General features: G+C 33.9%; 1 protein-coding gene across 1 annotated transcript in view; it reads left to right on the top strand.

Annotated features, from left to right (window-relative positions):
• Nucleotides 1-20500, top strand: part of LOC136025224 (synaptic vesicular amine transporter-like) — an 89687-nt gene that overhangs the window by 46868 nt on the left and 22319 nt on the right. The window contains exons 4-5 of the mRNA XM_065701047.1: nt 529-587; nt 11022-11105. Of these exons, the coding sequence (XP_065557119.1) occupies nt 529-587; nt 11022-11105 (143 nt within the window). The remainder of the gene's footprint in view (nt 1-528; nt 588-11021; nt 11106-20500) is intronic.

Below are 20500 nucleotides of genomic sequence, written 5' to 3' on the forward strand. Positions count from 1 at the left end.
TATATATATATATATATATATATATATATATATATATATATATATATATATATATATATATATATATATATATATATATATATATATATATATATACTGAAATTGTATAGTACATAAAAATTTAACATATATATAGAGGGCCCCACAAAAAAGAGCTTCCAATCGGGCCCCGTGCCGAGCCTGGTTATAAGAGGAATTGCTAAGTGGTTATTTGCGGTACCCATTTAGGATATACTGTGTCAATCCCAAGGATCCCTAGGCAGAACTTATCTTCCCAGTTATCAAAAAAGAATTCCTTAAACGTTTTAAAGAAATGGACGTTGTTCCGAAATTGAGCCCGCTGTTTCCAAAATAACATTTATTTTATGATTCATGGTACCAGGCTGCTAAAAATATTACAGCCATATCTGCCACCAGTCAACTATTCACCTAGTCTTGACAATACGAAGAAAATGCACAGTCTAATAATGTGCTGTTCAGTGTATTTTTGTGTTTTTAAAAGTATTATATACGTACTTACTATTTCAGAATTGGCTACAGTATACCTATGTTCATTGGTTTCTTCATTATGTTTGTCTCTACCATAAGTAAGTTCATTTTAATTTAATGAAATTCAAACATTGTCTATATATTTGGAAGGTTAAAAATTAAATGGAATAAAGTTAGTTTTAACTATGTAGAAACAGTTTTAAATAAGTGTATCACTGTAAAACTGGAACATTTTTCTCATTTACAAAACTAGTTCAACAGTATATGTTCTAATATCAAACCTACTTTCATGGGCGTCAATAGGGGGAAAGTAATCATAAGAAAACCAAAGGAAAGAGAGCAGGATAGGGGAAAACCATGGAAAAAATGTATGTTGTCCCATCATTGGCTGACTGCCAATAGATTTTGACCATTAATAAGGAAAAAAAGTTCTAATTTGTGACTAAGCGACCCTTTTCGAGTTTTCCACAAAAATTTTCTATATGATTTGGTTGGAGCAAAAAAATAATTCAAAATCTTAATAATAATGAATCCTTGTCAATAACGAAAGTATAAGAGCCTAACTATTGATAACATTCAATCAAAGAATCAGCTTCTTATGGTGATCCTAAATATGTATTTGTTTATTATCAATTAGTAAATCTATTAGCACACAAGAAAGTTCGTATAATTATAGAAAACACAAGTAAAACAACTTAATAAGGGGCAACCTCGGTAAAAATATGCCATCAACTTTTGCTAGCATTGCAAGAGTAACCGTGAGCTGATATGTGAAGCCATATAATCAGAATTGTTTCCCCTGAACGGAATATTGGCAATTTCTGCATTTTCCTCCCGTTTTTTGTATTTTATTATCATTTTCTTCCAGAGGGATTGTATTTATCTAGTTGTCACTTTGAAGAAGATTTAATTTTTTACAGTTATGAAGTATAAATGTGTCAAATATATCCGTTTTTGGTATTCAAAATTAAATTAAAAATATTGACTAAAAATTTTTGTTTCATTTTCTTAATCTTAGTTTTAATGTTTTACTTTGAACAAACTACTTTGATAATGCCTTACTTTTTATAAACACTGAGTCTAAAAGCACTAAATAATTGTATGTTTGATAACCAAGTTCAAAATTGTCGATATTGTTAAAGAAATATCCGTCCAACAATTTGGCATTTCTCAACAGAACTGAATGTTGCGAGTTTATGTCTAAGTTTTTCTGAGTAGGCTTTTGTTTTGTGTATTTTTCGTAATTATTTACTTTTTTGAGGAGTTTTGAGGAGGAGTTTACCCCTCCCTAACACTTCGCTTTTCACGCTCAAGTTTTTCGCCACTTTAAAAAAAGTTACTTATTGTTCTAATCAAACGACCCTTGTGTTTCAGGGGTTTGTTTTAAAGAATTTGGGTATAATTTAAACTTTGGTGGAAAGAGCGAGGTGTCGAGGAGGGGAAAACCCCTCTCATACACGTAATAATTTCTGTTCGTTTTAAGTTTTAATGCTGCTCCTTACTTTCAGTGGAAAAAACTCATTTTTTGCTTAATTTCTGATCGTTTTTTAAAAAACACTAGCATTCCTGCTCCACCTCCGCGGGAAAATCTCCCTTCCCATACAAATATCCTTTGGACAATTCAATTCTGGCAAAAATTTACCCTGGACAATTACCCTTAACATCCCCATGTGTAAAATTGAATCGGTAAAGAGAAAGCAAGACACATAAAGAAATGTCATATAGGAATTCCGATAAATTCACCCAGTGTAAAATTTCCCTGGAAAGTTCATCTCCTGGAAGTTCATCTCCCTTTCCATGGGAAATTCTCCCAGCAGAAAATTCGTCCTCCCCTCCCACCCCGGAAATATATTCATACTTCCAAAAAAATAAAACGCTGGACAAATTTTATAACTTAAAAACCTTCCTCCAGGGGCTTTAGGGGTCACGTTATGTTGAAAGACATAGTTATTGGGCCTTTCAGCTATGCTGAAAAAAAATCTATCTTAAGATTTTGATCAGACGATTTTGGCAAAAAAGTAGCATGGGAGGGGGTCTAGATGCCTTCCAATTTTTTGATAACTCAAAAAGAGCATAAGAACTTGAATGAACCTCCTCCTGATGTTCTAGGATCACTGGGTCGATATGATCCCCCTGGAAAAAAATAAATAAGCACACGTCCGTGATCTTTCTTTTGGCAAATATTACGAAATTCCACATTTTTGCAGATACGAGCTTGAAACCTCTAATGTAGGGTTTTTGGATACGTTAGATCTGACGATGTGTTTTTCATTAAAATTCTGTGACTTCTAGGGGTCGTCCCCCATTTTTGAAAATCAGACAATTTTTCTCAGGCTCGTAGCTTCTGATGACGTGACTTACTTTGACTTGGCGCTCTTGCTCAGCAGGGTTGCCAGCGCAGAGGGAACTGGTTGACAACGCCGTCAGTCTTTTCCATGTCACTCTGTCCAGGGCTAAGGATGGGGCCTCATTTGGGTTGATTTTGCGGCTGAGCAGGCGTTGGTTTATTGCACCAGGCCGTCTAGTACATGGCCTTCCTTTAGGGTGCTTTCAGCCATTTTTCGAGGGATTGAAGTCCAAGATAATCCTTGTGGGGCTACTTAGCGGGAGACGGAGTAGGTGGCCGTACCACCTTTGAGAGAGGGCTTCAGCTTGGGTAGAGAAGTTCGCCAGCTTGAAGGTCTTCAGGATCTCAGTATTGCGGATCTTGTCATACTATTTGAAGCCTTCGACTCGATGCAGGTGTCTCGTCTCAACCTCTCTTAGCTGTATCTGGATTGTCGACCGTGTCTCAGATGAGTACATCATGACGCTTGAGACTGAAGCATTGTAAATTCGGTATGGTGGCTAATTTGCGGTTTGTGGAAGACTGCTCTCAGGAGTCGTCCAAACACAGAGCTTGCCTTGGCTGATCTGGCTGAGATTTCGGCGTCAAGTGTGCCACTTGAAAACATAATTGATCTGAGATATGTGAACTGCCTCACCATATCGATAGTTTGGCTTTTAATCTCAACAGTTGAGCGTGGTACTGATGTGGTATTTTTTATGGGCATGATGTTCGTTTTCTTCAAGTTGGTTTGCAACCCAACTCTAAGGACTACGGAGGAAAGCGTTTCGATTGCAGACTTAAGTAGGTCAAGATCGTCACTAAGGACAGCTACATCGTCGGCGAAGTCAAAGTTGGACAGATTCCTCCCGGCATAACTGATGCCGAAAGGGTGGACATGCAGGATGTGGTCGATGACGCAGCGAAACAGCTCAGGTGCAGCAGCGTATCCTTGCCGTAATCCATTTTGTAGGGGGAAGGAAGAAGAAATCTTCCCATTAACTAGGAAGGCGCTTTCTGTGTTGCTGTAGAGTTCTTTAAAGAGGCTGACTATCTTTTTGGGTAGGCCTACAGCTTTCTGGATTAGCCAAAGGGACGGTGCATCAACAGTGTCAAAGGCAGAACGAAAGTCAATGAAAGCTATGTAGGCTTTTTTGTTGAATTCCACTGTCTTCTCAACGATCTGTCTAACCGTGTGAATCTTTTCAGTCGTTAATCTTCCTGGCATGAATCCGGCTTGCTGGGGGGTGCAAAGCATGTAGGAAACTTTTTGCACGTTTCAGCAGTATCCTCGCAAAAAGCTTTGCAGGAACAGACAGTGGAGTGATTCCACGGTAGTTGCTGCAGTCGGTCTTGCTGCCCTTACGTTTAAACACTGCCACAAGGATTCCTTTCTTGCAGTCTGATGGTATAACTTCAGTATGCCAGATTATGCTGAACACCATCTGTAGCCAGATTATCATTGCAGGGCCACCTGTTGTGAGTAGCTCAGAAGCGATGCCACAAGTTCCGGCTGCTTTATTATTCTTAAGTTTCTTTACGGCTGATCTAATCTCCTCAGGAGAAAATTTGTCTCCGTCGGGGGGCAGCAGTAGCTTCTGCACCAGCAGCAACAAGCCCTGGGTTAATATAATCGGGTGTATCTGAGTTGAGCAGTATATCGAAGGGTTTCTTTCATGGACCAAGACATTGGGACTGATCGTATATGGTTTCTCCATTCGCTTCTTTCATGCTTGTGGACACCATGGTGTGTTGGCCAGTCAGCTCACGCAAGATCTGAAATGTTACACCTATGTCTTTCTTTTGGGCAGCTTGCTTGAGCTCAGCAGCTTTGCCTCCAATGAAGTTTTTCTCGTCCTTGTGAAGCAAAGAGTTGTGCTGTTTATTGAGTTGTTTGTAAAGTGTCATATCTCCTCGTAGTCTCGCTTGCCATCTCTGCTCAGTGCCACCGTTTGGCATTGCTTCTTTTGCCACTGGGAAGCATAAAATATAGTTATTGATACTTTTAAATCAATTAGCCTCTCAGAATTTTAAGTTGATTGTAGATTCGTCTTCTTGGAGGTAAAGTCGTAGTTTGGTGCCCTAAACGACCTAAACTTTCACCCAACAATCCCTGCTATTTTTGCGTCTGACTTCCCCCGGAGAATTTTATGCCGGTGTCTTTGCTTACTTTTGGTTTATCTTTGGTCCCTAAAAGAAAATTTTTAGTACACACAACTGGTCGCTATTTTTAGTTAATTCTGTGCATCAATAAAAACAGGAGATGTAAAGATCATGCTTAAATTAAACTTACTTTTGACTTATCTTGAATCGTAAAAGAAACATTGTTAGCACAAACAACTGGTTGTTAATGTTAGCTAATTCTGTGCATCAAGTAAAACAAGAAATGTAAAGATCATTAGCTATTAAAATTTTATTTGGATTCTGATGAAAAATGAAAAATAAAAAAATAGTGAAAAACCGGCTTTAAATCACCAACTACGTTTATTCGAGAAATTTGCTGCAGTCGTGGTTACACTTCTACTCTTTTTGTGAAATATTATCTATAAAAAAAAAATACTAGACATTTATCCACCAGGGAGCAATATGGATCGCGGTGCTCAAAACATGAAAAAACACAACGCATAGAAAACAACAATAGCAAATACAAATGGTTTTCTGTAAGATTTTTAAATATTTAGAAAACGGAATCCATCTTATCCACTACTCCCATTGTTTATCTTCTCTTAAATACCAACACTGATTGTCTTCAACTCGTTTAGCAGGAAATATAGCGTTTTTATTTGTCCAAAATCATTTGTTGCCAAGAAGGTGCATACCTTCAGTTTCTTTGATTCTGCTGGTCCATATTTTTACTCTGCTTTGCCGTTCTATTTTGTTCCTTACTTTTCGAGGAAATCAAAATTAGTAGCAATCAAAATTAGCCAGAAACTAACTGAAAAAGAAGTGGAGGAGCTTCTTGAAAAAGAAGAAGAGCTGTTAGACGAAAGAGATGAAGACAAAGGTCAAGAAAAGAATCCTGATTTTAAGTTGTAGCGCATGTCAAAGAAAACGTCACAGAAGGTGAACCGTAGGCGAAGGTGGGTTTATCCGTAGAAAAACCCCGGTGGTGGGTTTATCCGTAGAGACGGAAGAACAAAACAGTCCAAGCTGTCACCACTAACTTCAAGTACTCACACTTACAATATAATATCACAATTACCTGGTGTTCATGGGCCATCCATGGTAGTTGGAACTCACAGGCATAATAAGCACAAAGCAGCGTTTCTTCGGTATAGGGATCGTAAGCCTGGTTCCTCGATCTTCGGTTTCGCTCAGAAAAAGACTATTGTGTCGTATGTGCGTGGGAAAAAAGAATACTTCTCTCTGTTCTTCTCAATGCACAGCACAAACATGAGTAGATGCAAACGCAAGCCGGAGATGTTCAAGTTTTACGACGCAAATAAAACTGGTGCTGATAGTTTAGATTAAAATATACCAACAAAATTACCAGCCGTCACTGTCAGTACCGATGACTTGCAATCTTCTTTACAATGGTGAATATTGCAGGCGTAAGCATAAAAAAACTTTTCAATACAATAAAAAGTCAAGGAAGGATGATCAAGCACCAATAGATCCTCGTAAAGTTGGTAACGTCTCTTAAGAAGCCTTATTTGATGGTTAAAGAATAGCAGGTGAAGCCATGAAGAGAAATAGATTATCTAAACAAATCAAAGCTTAAGTTCGCTGAATTTCAAATAAATTCTTCCAAAATATATACGCTGACAAAATTACAACCTCTTTTCATGCTATTCGGGGACAACCTGATTTTTGTAAGGCCTCATATGGATAGCCAAAAATCACAATATTTGGCAATTTTTCGTCCTTCATCTATAAAACCTGTCCTAGTCATCTCAATCTTTCTGTTGTTAAAGCCTAAGAAAGCTTACAGTCGCGGGATATGATTCGAACAGAGTTTGAGGTATCTTGCACTCTCCAAGTCTTTGGTAGTGTGTATAAAAAGAGTTACACGCTATTGATAAAATCCTGTTAGACACGGTTGACTATCACTATCATAAGTAACACACTTACTAAAAGTAAAAACAGACATCTTATCAAAACTAAAATTCTTGACATATAGAACTCTGAAAAGCATCATTATAGTTTATTTTCCTTATATTCAGAAAATAGGACCAAATTAACGAAAATCGGACAAAGAAATACCTTTTCTGTTATTTTCTAGAGTTGTTTCAGTGTTATAAAAGCTATTACGCCAATGAAAATGACCCCAGTCACTCGTCAAAAATGGGTATATCAAATGGCTTGTAACTGCTGAAAGAATTAAGGTAATGGAAAGCGCCAGAACTTAAGAAGGATATTTGCAAAGGGACAAGAAGGGTATAGTAAAGGCAGCACAATTTGCTAATTAGAAAAGGCATGCATTAGTTAGCTAGAATACAAGTAAGTAACGGGAGTGATACTGAAAATCAGTTTCAATTTTAATGCATTTAAGTAATAAATGTGCATAGAATTACTCAGGCAGCCCCCGATAACGTTTCTGATGGTCCACTTCATAGCTTTTTCTTAGTTGGCCGTAGAGATTAACTTACATTTATTGTGAAAAACACGTATTTGGACTGCAACTCTTTTGATTCAGATCAAAGTGATAATTTTGTGGTCATAAGTTATCCTTTTGAATATGCAATTATTTACAGGTACTTTCTCCTTGTTTTACCTTTTTTTAATATTTATAAAACCACTTGCTTATCAGTAACCTAGGGATTAGGGATGTTGACATCAAACCTTGTCAACCATTGACAAAATTATTATCTCCGGAGTATACATACGACCATCCTTTCTATAAGAATCTTATATACCCCCAAGATATAACCTACAACCCTTGCCCTGAGAGCTTTGGGGGCATGTATTTTTTCCTTAAAGATATAATTTCCAGACCCTTCAACTACGATGAACAAAATCGCTATCTCCAAATTTTGATCTAACGTCTATAGAAAATATTGGACGTAGGGGGGGGGGCTGGTTACTCTCAAATCACTTTTGACTCTCCATATGTGATGTTTATGCGACAACACATTCTATAAAAACCTTATATGTCCTCAGGACATGACTTGCAACCCTGTCTCCAGGGCACTGGGGAGTTGTGTCAATCCTAGAGGCATAGTTATATGTTCATTGGACAATTTTGAACAAAGTTTCTATCTCAAAATTTCAATCAGATTCCCTTGGTGAAAAGAAGGGTAGTTGGAGGGGGACTAATTACTCTCCACCACGTTCGACTTTTAAAAGAGTACTAGGGCTTCCAATTTTCAACTAAATGAGCCTTCTCTAAGGTCTATAAGACAATCGTTTCCATAACAACCCTAAATGCCCTTGGAGTATAGCTTACGACCCTTGCCCCCAGGCTCTGAGGATTTTCTTTCTACCCCAAAAGACTTGTTACATGATATTTGGACTATTTTGAATAAAATAGCCATCTCAAAATTTCTATCAGATACATTTCGGGAAAATATGAGGCGTGGGGGGGCACTTTGAATCTTAAAGAGGCACTAGAATTTCTGATAACCAATTCAATGAACCCTCATCGAAGTTTATACGTCCACTGTTCTTATAAACACCATATATACCCTGACTACCATAACCTACAACCAATGCCCAGACGTTTTTTGGGGGGAGGAGGGTTTGTCATCCTCAAAGACATAATATCCGGACTTTTAAACTACGCTGAAGAAAATGGCTATCCCAAAGCTTTGATTAGATGTGTTTGGGGAAATAATGGAAGTGAGAGGGGGCTCGTCAGCTCTTAATCAATTTTGACTATTTAAGATAGAATTGACTAATTCAGTTTCTGATTAAATGAGCCTTTTTTTGAAGTTGCTACTCCTTCGATATGAAGTCCCTGGTCTAAATATATATATATATATATATATATATATATATATATATATATATATATATATATATATATATATATATATATATATATATATATATATATATATATATATATATATATATATATATATATATATATATATATATATATATATATATATATATATATTTATATGTATATATATATATATATACATATATATATATATATATATATATATATATATATATATATATATATATATATATATATATATATATATATATATATATATGTATATGTATATACATAATACATTGTACTAAAATCGTTCTTTACTAGTCCTTGATAGAATTTTAAGCAATTGGCTGTTCTATCATGTAGTTGATACTACAAAAATTTCATTGAAAACGATTATATGCATTAGAAATAAAGACAAAACTTCTATTTAGAAATACTACCAAATTATAAACCATAAAAGCTAACTTTTTTCTATTTTGTGAATATCTTTTAAGGATCTTTCAGCTGTTACAAGAATTTCTTTCCAATATTTCCTGCCTGTTGCATCTGAAATGAAAGTCTTCTAAGAAGCTTAGGAATTTCGACTTTCCATTGATAATAAAAGCAATATTGAACAAAAGAAGGCCAAAATATTGGAACAAAAGCAAGCTAATGAACCGTTCGTCCTAAAAGGATAAACGACTAAGGGAATAAATCAGCTAATAGTCCCTTGGTATACCTGTGAAAGCTAAAGTTCAATACTGTATCTTTGGAAATATAGTTAGAATGGACTAATTATAATAACAAGAGGTAAAATCCACGGTCAAAATGAAACAGCTGATACCCCTGAAAATATACCCCACCACATGGGTTTAGCCCTTTAAATATCTTTTTGTTTCCATGATTTCAGCAAACAATATTTTGGTTACCACCCGTTGTTTGATTTCTTTATGTTTTGTTATTACTTTTTATTCTTCATTTTAATCATGTTTACCTCATTAGTTTTTTCTCATTGTATGCATAAAATTAGTACATATTTTGATTCCATATCTTGCAGCCTACGTCAAACATAAGGGTAGATAGTGAATTACTAAATGTTCTAATAAAACTCTTCTTTTCAAAGTTTTGCCACTTATAAAATCAATTCAAACGCGAAAGCGTTTCAACAATCAATCAATCAATTTATTCAATCAATAAATTGTACAACAAAAGCACTTCAATACAGACTCTCCTGTAAGATTCTTTGGCCAGGAAAAAAACAGGGGAGAAACAAAAACGAAACAGATACTAAAAAAAAAAATCAATATAATGCATTTCAACCATTCAAAAACTCAAGACACACACTAAAAAAAAACAAAAAAAAACACAGTAATTAAGAGACTCAAACATTAAGAGATTTTGAGACACCACCCAAAAAAATAATATATATATATATATATATATATATATATATATATATATATTTATATATATATAATATATATATATATATATATATATATATATATATATATATATATATATATATATATATATATATATATATATATATATATACATATATATATATATATATATATATATATATATATATATATATATATATATATATATATATATATATATATATATGTATATACTTATATGTATATATATATATATATATATATATATATATATATATATATATATATATATATATATATATATATATATATATATATATATATATATATATATAATATATATATATTATATATAAATATATATATATATATATATATATATATATATATATATATATATATATATATATATATATATATATACATAGGACTATCCAATAAATTAAAGAAAACTCCAAATATATATTTGAAACCAAGCCACAAGAAATATTAAACTAACTCAACAGCCAACAAAACTAATCCAGGCTAGGATCACCTATCCCTCTCTCCCATCAAAAAAAAAAAGAATATTATCTAGGTAGTTTTGTTTATTCACAAAGAAAAAGTTCAGTTTGATTTCACTTCTAAATTATAATGTTTGTTCACTTCTTTTCTCACCACAAGCCTCATTCTCGTCTTTTCAGAGAAATCTTCTTAAACTAATATTATCATAAATTAGTTTGTAGATATTGTGTAATGTCTTTATGTCAAGATCTCACAGGATAAAAGGAGCTCTCTAGGTCTGCTGCAATTACAATCTAAAGCTTTAGAGATAACTTACAATTGTATATTTAGAAACTTTATCTAGATTGTCGTTTTACTATCAAAAGAATAGGCCCTAAACTCTAAATTATGATGAAGTTGTGACCAGATCCCTATTTTATTTTAGTTTTCGCTTTTGGAAGAGATTATAGCATCCTCTTCATTGCCAGAGCTCTTCAGGGAATTGGGTCTTCGTGCTCAAGTGTATCAGGTAAGCTTTTATTGTAAACTATTAAATTAAAATTATAAATTATGTCAATGAAATAAAGGGGTAGGTCAAAATATAGAACAAGCAAGGATTGCTATGAATGAAGAAATTTAGTTAAAAACTAGTAGAAATCACTATGACCAACAAAGTCAAAACTAAAATAAACAAAAATTAAAACGATTGGTGTGGTTTTACCACCACCCCCCCCCAAAAAAAAAAATAATAGCAAGAATTGAGGAGGGGATATCCACCCTAATATACAGAATAATCTTTATCCGTTTTGAGTTTGAATGTTGCTCCTTACTTTCAGTTAAAAAATGCTTCTTTTTAATTTCATGAAATGAAACGACGGTTCCTTTAATATATCTATCATTGTCAAATTTACATATTTTAGAGTTCCAGTCACAATTGGCCCGAGCCAATCCCTGCTTACAAGTTTGTTGCCACAAAAGTTTAACAAAAAAGAAATAGGTTATTATCGCAAAAGCAATTGCTGGTATTTAATACCGTTGTTAACTGTCCTTGAACAGTTTCTGAAAAAGGAAAGAAGAATTAAAAACTGATAAATCAGAGAAATTAAAACTAATGACGTAAAAGCGGATGAAAATAACCCAAAAAGTATACGGTTGCTTAAAATTACAATTGACAATAATATACTCAACTAAATATTTTTTGCTTTCCAAAACTAGCTCATTTATTAATAGCCTCAATTGTAAAATTTAATAATTACACCAGAAAAACAGGTAAGACTGTAGGCCTACCTTAAGTCATTCGTTTTACGAGCTTAGTTTGACAAAATTGTCACTTAACGTATTTTGATTTACTGGCATGCACACACTAGAAAAAATGGGGAAATTCTTTTCAAGGCTGTGGAAATCAATTCAGTGGATTTTTCGGCCCTATATCCAATAATTAACACATTTAAATACGAATAATTAACACATCTAAAAACCGTAGTTTATTTTAAATTTCAACTTCTAGGGTAAACTGCAAATTTCGGTCAGAAGTATTAAGATGATCTAAGAAGCCCCGAAGTCAAGCTTCCCCATAATTCCAAATTGAAATTACGTCATCCATATAGCAACCCCAATAGACGCGTATTAAAAAATAAGAATTTAATGCCCGATTTTCAAGGTTCTCGACATAAATATTTGCCAGTAGCCCAGATAAAGGGGTTGCCCGGATAGTGCCAAAATATACAATGAATTGTTTCCCTATTTCCCTATTGTTTCTACTTTTGTTTCCCTATTGTTGTTTCCCTATTGTTTCCCAAAATTTCCCTATTGTTTCTACTTTGTGTTTGTTTGTAATGGAAGGGCAGTGTGGTTTTCGTCGCTATTTTTTATTTACGACAGAAGAGCTGATTTTGCCTGTAAGATGTTATTTATTTTTAAACAAGTATTTCCTTATTTAGTCAGTGCAATGGGGACACAAGCACATAAATGCTGACAGGGGTGTAGGGCCAGCATTTTAGTTGGGGGGGGCAAGAATTTTATTCGAGTGCTACTGAGGAAAAGTTACCATTTTCCGAAGACCCTTTTAGGTTAAGTTCAACACAATGCACAATACATACTAAACAATAAACAAACATTAAATAAACATAAAATTAAGTACCGGTGATCAAAATTTTACTAAAATTATCAGCCCCCTTATTATAAATATTTGTGCACAATACAGTTATCCAAAAAGTAAGCAATACCTTGTGACTTCATCTTCCTCAGATCGCTTTAGATTGTTAGTTGCATGAACCCTGGGTAAATAATTATTTAATTTTTTTTTCTTTTAAGATAAAAAATAAATATCCATTCTTTTGCTGTTTCTTTTCAAGGTGATTTTGATTACTTCAATTATTTTTTTCTTTATTCTTGTATTTTTAAATGCACTTATTTTCGCTAACCAGCAACAAATTTATTCATGCATGACCTAGACTACATTTTTATAGACTATCTGTCCTTACAGATGATCGCATCGTCTAAGTGGTTCTTTGAGCTTGAAGATTGTGTTTGTCCTCTCGTCGAGTGCCGCAGGTTATAACACCTTATAAAAGGCAAATGCAGAACACTTTTTCCTACTTATAAAAGAAGTCTCATAGAAAAAGTACTTGGCATTGATTGCCTCTAGCAGTATTGAAGGGAATGAATCATATCTTTTCAAGAGCTTAGGTTCTAAGAAAAAGAAATTGTAGGAAATTTGATTTTCTTTTCTAACAGAACTTGCACTGGAGCTTTTACAGTAGCAAATATTAATTAAATTAGTAGGATTCGTGGAATTATTTTAATCATGAATTTATAAGAAATAATGATTTGATGTGCTAAGGCACGTACAGAGAGGGGGGTGACCTTGGCCTCATCCCTAAAATCAAAATTGTATCTCAATTTTGGGGGACTTCTTGCTCAAATTATAACATTAAGTTTTTAGTCCCTTCAACTCAAAAAGAAATTCGTTTACGTGCGCACATGTGATTATATACGAATTATTTTGCCGGCAAAGACCTTGAATTAAAATATTAAGGAATTCTAAACAATGAAAATAATTTCAATTGCCTATAGTACGCTCTTTACAGTATATAACAATATAAATATAATACAGTAATTACGCAGCACACATGACTGGCAAAAAAAAACTTAGGCTGTAAAATTATTTATTATTACGATAAGTGTAATAAGTAAGTTATTTACTGTTTAATAAAGTAAAATTGAGAGAAAGAGTAGAACTTTAGCGTAAAGAGCGGGACGTTGAGGGAGGAACAGCCCCTTTCATACTCGGAGTAATTTCTGTTCGTTTTAAGTTTTATTGTTGCTCCTTACTTTCAGTTAAAAAAAACTTTTTTTTATTTAATCAGGATCAGGGCCAAGGAAGTGTAATTAGATTGTTCGTTTCCGAGTGAGAAACACCAATTTACTCAAGTGCTGCGGGGGAGAAAATTGAATTTTTAAATTCTAGAGGGAAATTCAATTTTTTAATTTTTTCAGTAAAATACAAAACCAGTATTTTCATTGAAAATACCGAGGGGTAGGAGCTGTCCTCCCCTACTTTCCGTTGGTGCCACTATTCTATGGGACAAAAAGTGGATGGTGGTGTTAAATTTTACTTCTAACTCTACTTCTTAGTGAATTTGATTCTTTCAGGCAACCTAATTCCTTAAAGACAGTAGAGTTTTTATAAATGAATAAAAATATATACAAAAGAGAAAGAACATAAAAATAAGTGCTGAGGGTTAATATTCATAGCAGTTGTTTCTATATGCAATAAGATAAAAGTCTTAAAAAATGAAAATAAACCAGGATGTACTAAGAAATGTGTTTTAAAATTTGTAGAAAGCACAGAATACAAAAATAGATTGATATGGCTCAATAATTAAGAATAAGAAATTCTGATGACATTAAAATGAACCATTCACTATTAAAAACTAACTTCTAGCTTAGCTTAATAAGAGTAAACAGTTGCAAATTAAACCAATTCATAAGAGTTTGTGGTGGTAACGAACTGTAAGTAACGAGCGGCGCGACTCAATAGTAAATGAAACTCTAAAAACAGAATTTTGATACCAATTGACACATCAAAAAAAGTAAAGTTCCCTCCTCAACGCCCCGCTCTTTACGCTAAATTTTGACTCTTTCTCTCAGATCTACTTTTTAAAACAGTTAAAAACTTTAGCGTAAAGAGCTGGGCGTTGAGAAGGGAAGAGCCCCTTTCATATGCGGAGTAATTTCTATTCGTTTTAAGTTTTAATGTCGCTCTTTACTTTCAGTTAAAAAAAACCTTGTTTTTATTTTATTTGATATCTGAACGTTTTTGAATTAATGCATGTTTTGATTTGGGCTCTCCACACATGAATGCTTAAAACGAAATTTGCACATTAATTTTATTTTGTTGGCTAAATAGCTTTTTCTTAGTTTTGATCGGACGATTGTGAGAAAAGGGGGTGGGGAGGAGGCCTAGTTGCATTTCAATCTTTTGGTTACTTAAAAAGGCAACTAGAACTTTTAATTTTTTACGAACGTTTTTAGTAGTAAAAAATATACATAACTTACGAATTAACTTACGTAACGAACTTCTATATTCGTATATTTTTATTACGTATATGAGGAGGTTTGCCCCCTCTTTAATATGCTATCACCCCTCTTTAATATGTCGATACGATCACCCTTGGGGAGAAGAAAAAAAACAAAGGAACACGCACCCGTGATCGGTCTTCTGGCAAAAAACACGAAAATCCACGTTTTTGTAGATATGAATTCTGTAGTAGGGTTCTCTGATATGCTGAATGCGGTGGTGTGATTTTCGTTAAGATTCTATGACTTTTAGGAGGTGTTTCCCCTATTTTCCAAAATAAGTCAAATTTTCTCAGGCTCGTAACTTTTGATAAGTAAGACTAAATTTGATGAAACTTCAAAATCAGCATAAAAATCCAATTCTTTTGATGGATCTATTAGTATCAAAATTCTATTTTTTACCGTTTCGTTTACTATTGAGCCGGGTCACTCCTTACTACAGTTCGTTACCACGAACTGTTTGAATTCAAATATATAAGTTTCATCAAGTTTAGTTTTACCCATCAAAAGTTATGAGCCTGAGAATATTTGCCTTATTTTTGAATAAGGGGAAGTACCCCCTAAAAGTCATAGAATCGTTATAAAAATCAAACCATCAGATTCAGCGCATGAAAGAACCCTTTTGTAAGGTTTTCAAGCTCCAATCTGAAAAAATATGGAATTTTGTATTTTTTGCAAGAAGAAAGATCACAGATCCGTGTTTATTCTTTGTTTTTGTTTTTCTTCCTTTTTTTCCTCAGGGGTGATTGTATCGACCGAGTGGTCTTACAATGTCACGAGGGGCTCATTTGAAGGGAAATCTAGTGCTTTTTTAAAAGACAAAAATGGAGGGAAACTAGGCCCCTTCCCACGCTCATTTTTCCCAAAATTTCTAAATCAAAATTTTCAAACAGCCATTTTGATGACTTTTTCCCTTAGAGTCCCGGGGGAAGGACTGCAAGCTATGAGCTTTGCCCATTTCAAGGTTCAATCGGGTTTAATTAAAAAAAGGAAATAACTAAACTTAAAGTACACTTCTCTGTGACAAAACTCACGTTGAGACCCATTGTTTACACATAGAATTGGCTATTGTGAAGTATACAGACGTTTTCGGGGGAGATCTTTTCTGATGGGAAGGGGGTCAAGGAGATGGTGTTACGTGGGAGGATCTATCTATGGAGGAATTTTTCATGGGGTAAAAGTAGTTTTTAAGAAGGGGGTTTTCTGATTTCTCAACATTATTTAAAAAACAATCAGAAAGAAAGGAGCAACATTAAAACTTAAAACGAACAGAAATTATTATGTATGTGATGGGAATCTCCCCCTAGTCAATATATCGCTCTTAACGCTAAAGTTTTAGTACTTTCAAAAGAGCTATTTATTCTAACTAAACGGCCTTTACGATTCAGGGGATCATTCTTAACGAATTGGAATAAACTTCGAACTTTAGTGTAAAGAGTGACGTATTGACTAAGGGTTGAACCCCCTCAAATATGTAACAATTTCTGTTCGTTTTAATTTTTCATGTTGCTCCTTACATACAATTGGAAAAACTTGTTTTTTATTTAATACTATTTAAAAGTGCTGATAAATTCGTTATTGAGTTGAAGGTGACGTCTTGAAATCATTTTATCTCAAATTAAAGTGATGACGTCAAATAATCCAATTTCAAATAAAATTAATGCATAAACCTCGTGATTTTGGATTTCAAAAGCTTTAAACTTAAAAAAAAGAAGTTTCAGTCTCAAATCTTAAGGCACAAACGCATAAGGCGCAAATCGTTGCTCGCAACTTTTCTTCATTTTTAAGCGCAGTTTCTTTCTTTTCAATTTCTTCTTCTACTACATCTTGAAACATAAATCGTGAACTTTTTTTCATCTATTTATTTTTACTTCACCTTCTAATAGATTTTTAAGATATTCGTATTGAACAACAGAAGGTATTAAAAAGAATTGAAATGGCTGGCCCCCAGCCCTCATTGCAATTCCTGGATGAAGAGCCATGAAAACGCTGGTAAGGACTGTAAAGTCCAATGAGGTATACTATACATTTTTTTACCTAGTTCTATTTCTGATCCGGCTTTCTACTTCCCGACAAAACTCGTTAAAAGTACCAACTTCTTAAATATAGTTTCAATCACACTTTACTTGAAAATACGAGGGACTCTTATAATAAGATTAAAACTGATAACCTTCAGAGCTTCCAGAATGCTTGGTTTGATGATTATCTGAAATTAATCAACGCAGCGAGCCAAGGACGCAAAATATCTCACATTCTCAGAAGCACACGTTGCCTAAGAGAATCCCTTTTAAATAATAAGGGATTGGTAAATAGATCTGGATCCCCGTGTTCGACCAAATTACTTTTTTGGAAGGGTGAACCTTAGCTTTTTTTGGAACTAATCATCTTGCGTAGTAATTTTAAGCCATCAACAAGTTCTGGATTTTGGAAACAGGGGTCTTATATGTATACATTTTGTCCAAAACTGGGACACATGATAGAGGAGGATCCCCACCCGCTGAAATGTTTTTTTTCAGGCATTTCTTATCTAAATTATCAATAAAGTTTGTGTTTCTATTATTAGACCCCCCCCCCAAAAAAAAAAATAATAATAACTCTGCGTACTTGCCTAATTCCAAACCGAGAAACTTTTAATTAGGGCTGACAAGTTTTCCCTCATAGGCATGGCGGACATCGACCTTCTATTACATTCAGTGGGGCAAATTTAAAACTTTTGCCTGCACTGATTGTTCTAATCGAAGTAGAGAGTTTTTCTAATCATTCAAAAAGAAAAAATTATAACAGTTTGTTCCATCAATCTTAAGTAGCTTATGGTGCATTAAAAATTGGATTTTCAGTGATTTACTGTGACATTTAGCTTATGGAAATAATGCAAGTCGGAAATAAAATGCAAATATCTTAGTGATATAATAGAGCGATAAAAGTGAAAAGTCTCAATAAAAATAGATTCTCACTAACCTCCTTAGTAAATCTTCAGCAATATTAGATACAAAAAAATTATTGTTTAGGTGAAAGCGAAGAGCAGCATTAAAACTTATAACGCATAGGAATTTTTGTGCATGAGGGGGGCAGTCCCCTTCCTCTCCTCTCCTTATGCTTTTAAATAATTCCTGAGAGCCCAGTGGCTAAAAGTGACAAAACAACAAAAATTCGTAAAGAAGAGAAAATAATCATAATAACAGCCACTTCTGGTCTAATTCCATTTCTGGTCCAGCTTTCTACTTCCCGACAGACTTAGTTAAAAATACCAACATCTTAGACATAGCTGAAATTAGATTTTGCTAGAAAACACGAGCAACTCTTATAATAAGATTAAAATTGGGAAACTTGATGAATTGAGCTTAAACTGACTCTTTTTTTCACGGGATACTAAAATATTTTCCGTTAATAGTTGCGTAATTCATAAACTTTATCAAAACATAAGAACTTGTGAGTTGTCTTAACCTCTTAACCAGTAATCAATTCTCAGTCCTATTATACCTCAGGGGCCTTTCAAAATTTCAACACTGGCATTCACTTTTGGTATTTACTCTATAGTTAAGCCTCTTTTCTAACCTTTGTTAGCAGCAAGGAACCTAGAAAACAAGCAGCTTAAAAATTATCATTCCTTAACGTTTCTTTTTTTCATTTCAATAGCCCTGGCAACCCTTTTTTTACAATTGTTTACCGCTCTAACAAACTTCTATGCGAAGTTAATCAATTTGATCTCAGCCACCAAAGCCAAACCCAGGGCAACAATATCTATGGGAACCATGTTAATTTAATCAAAGAAAGACCCAACACTTAAATAGCTATACAGATAAGATTTTCTGGTATAGTTAGGCTTTTAATCAGTTATTCTACTAATATGTGATTTAACCACAAATCCAAACGCACAAAATTTTTATTCATTACGAATTTGTTGAAAACAAACTGCTGACGGATCATCGTCATTTCTTTTTAAAAGGCACAAAATAATGCAATGTATTTAAGATGGGAGTAAATAATAAATTTTGAAAGAATTACACATTTTCCCGTGGCTAAAATTTTTTATTGCTACCTCGGATATTTCAACCTAGATGGCAGTCGAACATTAGCAACAAGTAAAGACAATATCAGCGAACTTTCATGACAGCATTGTCGATTTGTCGATGAAGCTAAGGCATCAGAAGCAGGGGTGCCACGGGTTACGCTTTCGTGCCACTTTTGGTGTGCCTTTTTTGTTTTTTTAAAGTGGCACTTTTCAGGAAATGTGACACTATTGTGACACTTTTTATCAAAAGTGGCATTTTTTTCAAAATAGCGCTTTTTTACCAAAGAGAATTTTTTTCAAAAACCAAATCGGAAGGAAAACTGTCAATATAGAAACATCGATATCCTTTTTTCTTTCTTTTTTCCATCTCTCTGTTTTCAGATTCACAACACTCTATTGCTATGTTTATGCTCCTTCATGTTAATGATAAATCTTTTGCTTCATCATCATCACATTAATCGTAAATTACAGTCATTTTGGAAACCTGCTGATTAATCACCACCAAGAAAAGGATTGGATGCACTTCCTCCTTTTAGCTGTTTCTTGGTCACGAAGTTTTGAGTGTAACAAGTCTCAATTTTTTTTTAGTTGTGTCTCCCATATACCTCGACAGAAGGATATCCTAAACTTTTTGCCAAATAAAATATTTGAAAGAGTTAGTGTCTGATCGACTATTAGTATTATTTATCATAGGGTCATCAATAGCTGCGATCTATGTTTGCGGCATTCTGTTCAGTCTTTTCAGAGAAAAGAAAAGTTTCAAGTACCTGAACCCACTGTAATAGTCCAGACAGTCCATTGTGTGGGAAAACTGGATGAAAAACTCTCAATGTAGACGAGTATTACTGTCTCTTTCTTCGCTTTCTCACAAAGAAATATAAAACTTGGACGGTTTTTTTCTTTTTTCGTTCCTTTTTTGTACTATGAGCAAAGACTCCTCAGAAAAAAAGAGAGAAGAAAGTACTCTGTGAGACGAATTCCTATTTTATACAATTAGCACCATTCGCACTTTAGCGAATTTTAAGGGGAAGGCTAGAAAGTTGACTAGAGTGGAAGTTCTGCACAAAACGGACAATTAGCAGTACCTAGGTAATATCATCATTACGTATATAGATGGCACTTATCACGACTTTTCATGATTGGAAACTTAAAGGCGCTTTCCATTGGAGCATAATGTTAGGGAATCGGATTGTTGTCTGTCTTACAAATTTTCATTGCAAGATGAAAATTTGAACTGACAAGAGTGAAAACGGTTAATTATTTTTTTTTTTAAACACCTTGAGCAATTTTTTTTTTGAAAACTAAGGCAGCTTTTAGACAACATGAGGACA

The sequence above is a fragment of the Artemia franciscana genome, chromosome 3, assembly GCF_032884065.1.
Source record: "Artemia franciscana chromosome 3, ASM3288406v1, whole genome shotgun sequence".
NCBI classification, from domain to species: Eukaryota; Metazoa; Arthropoda; class Branchiopoda; order Anostraca; family Artemiidae; genus Artemia; species Artemia franciscana.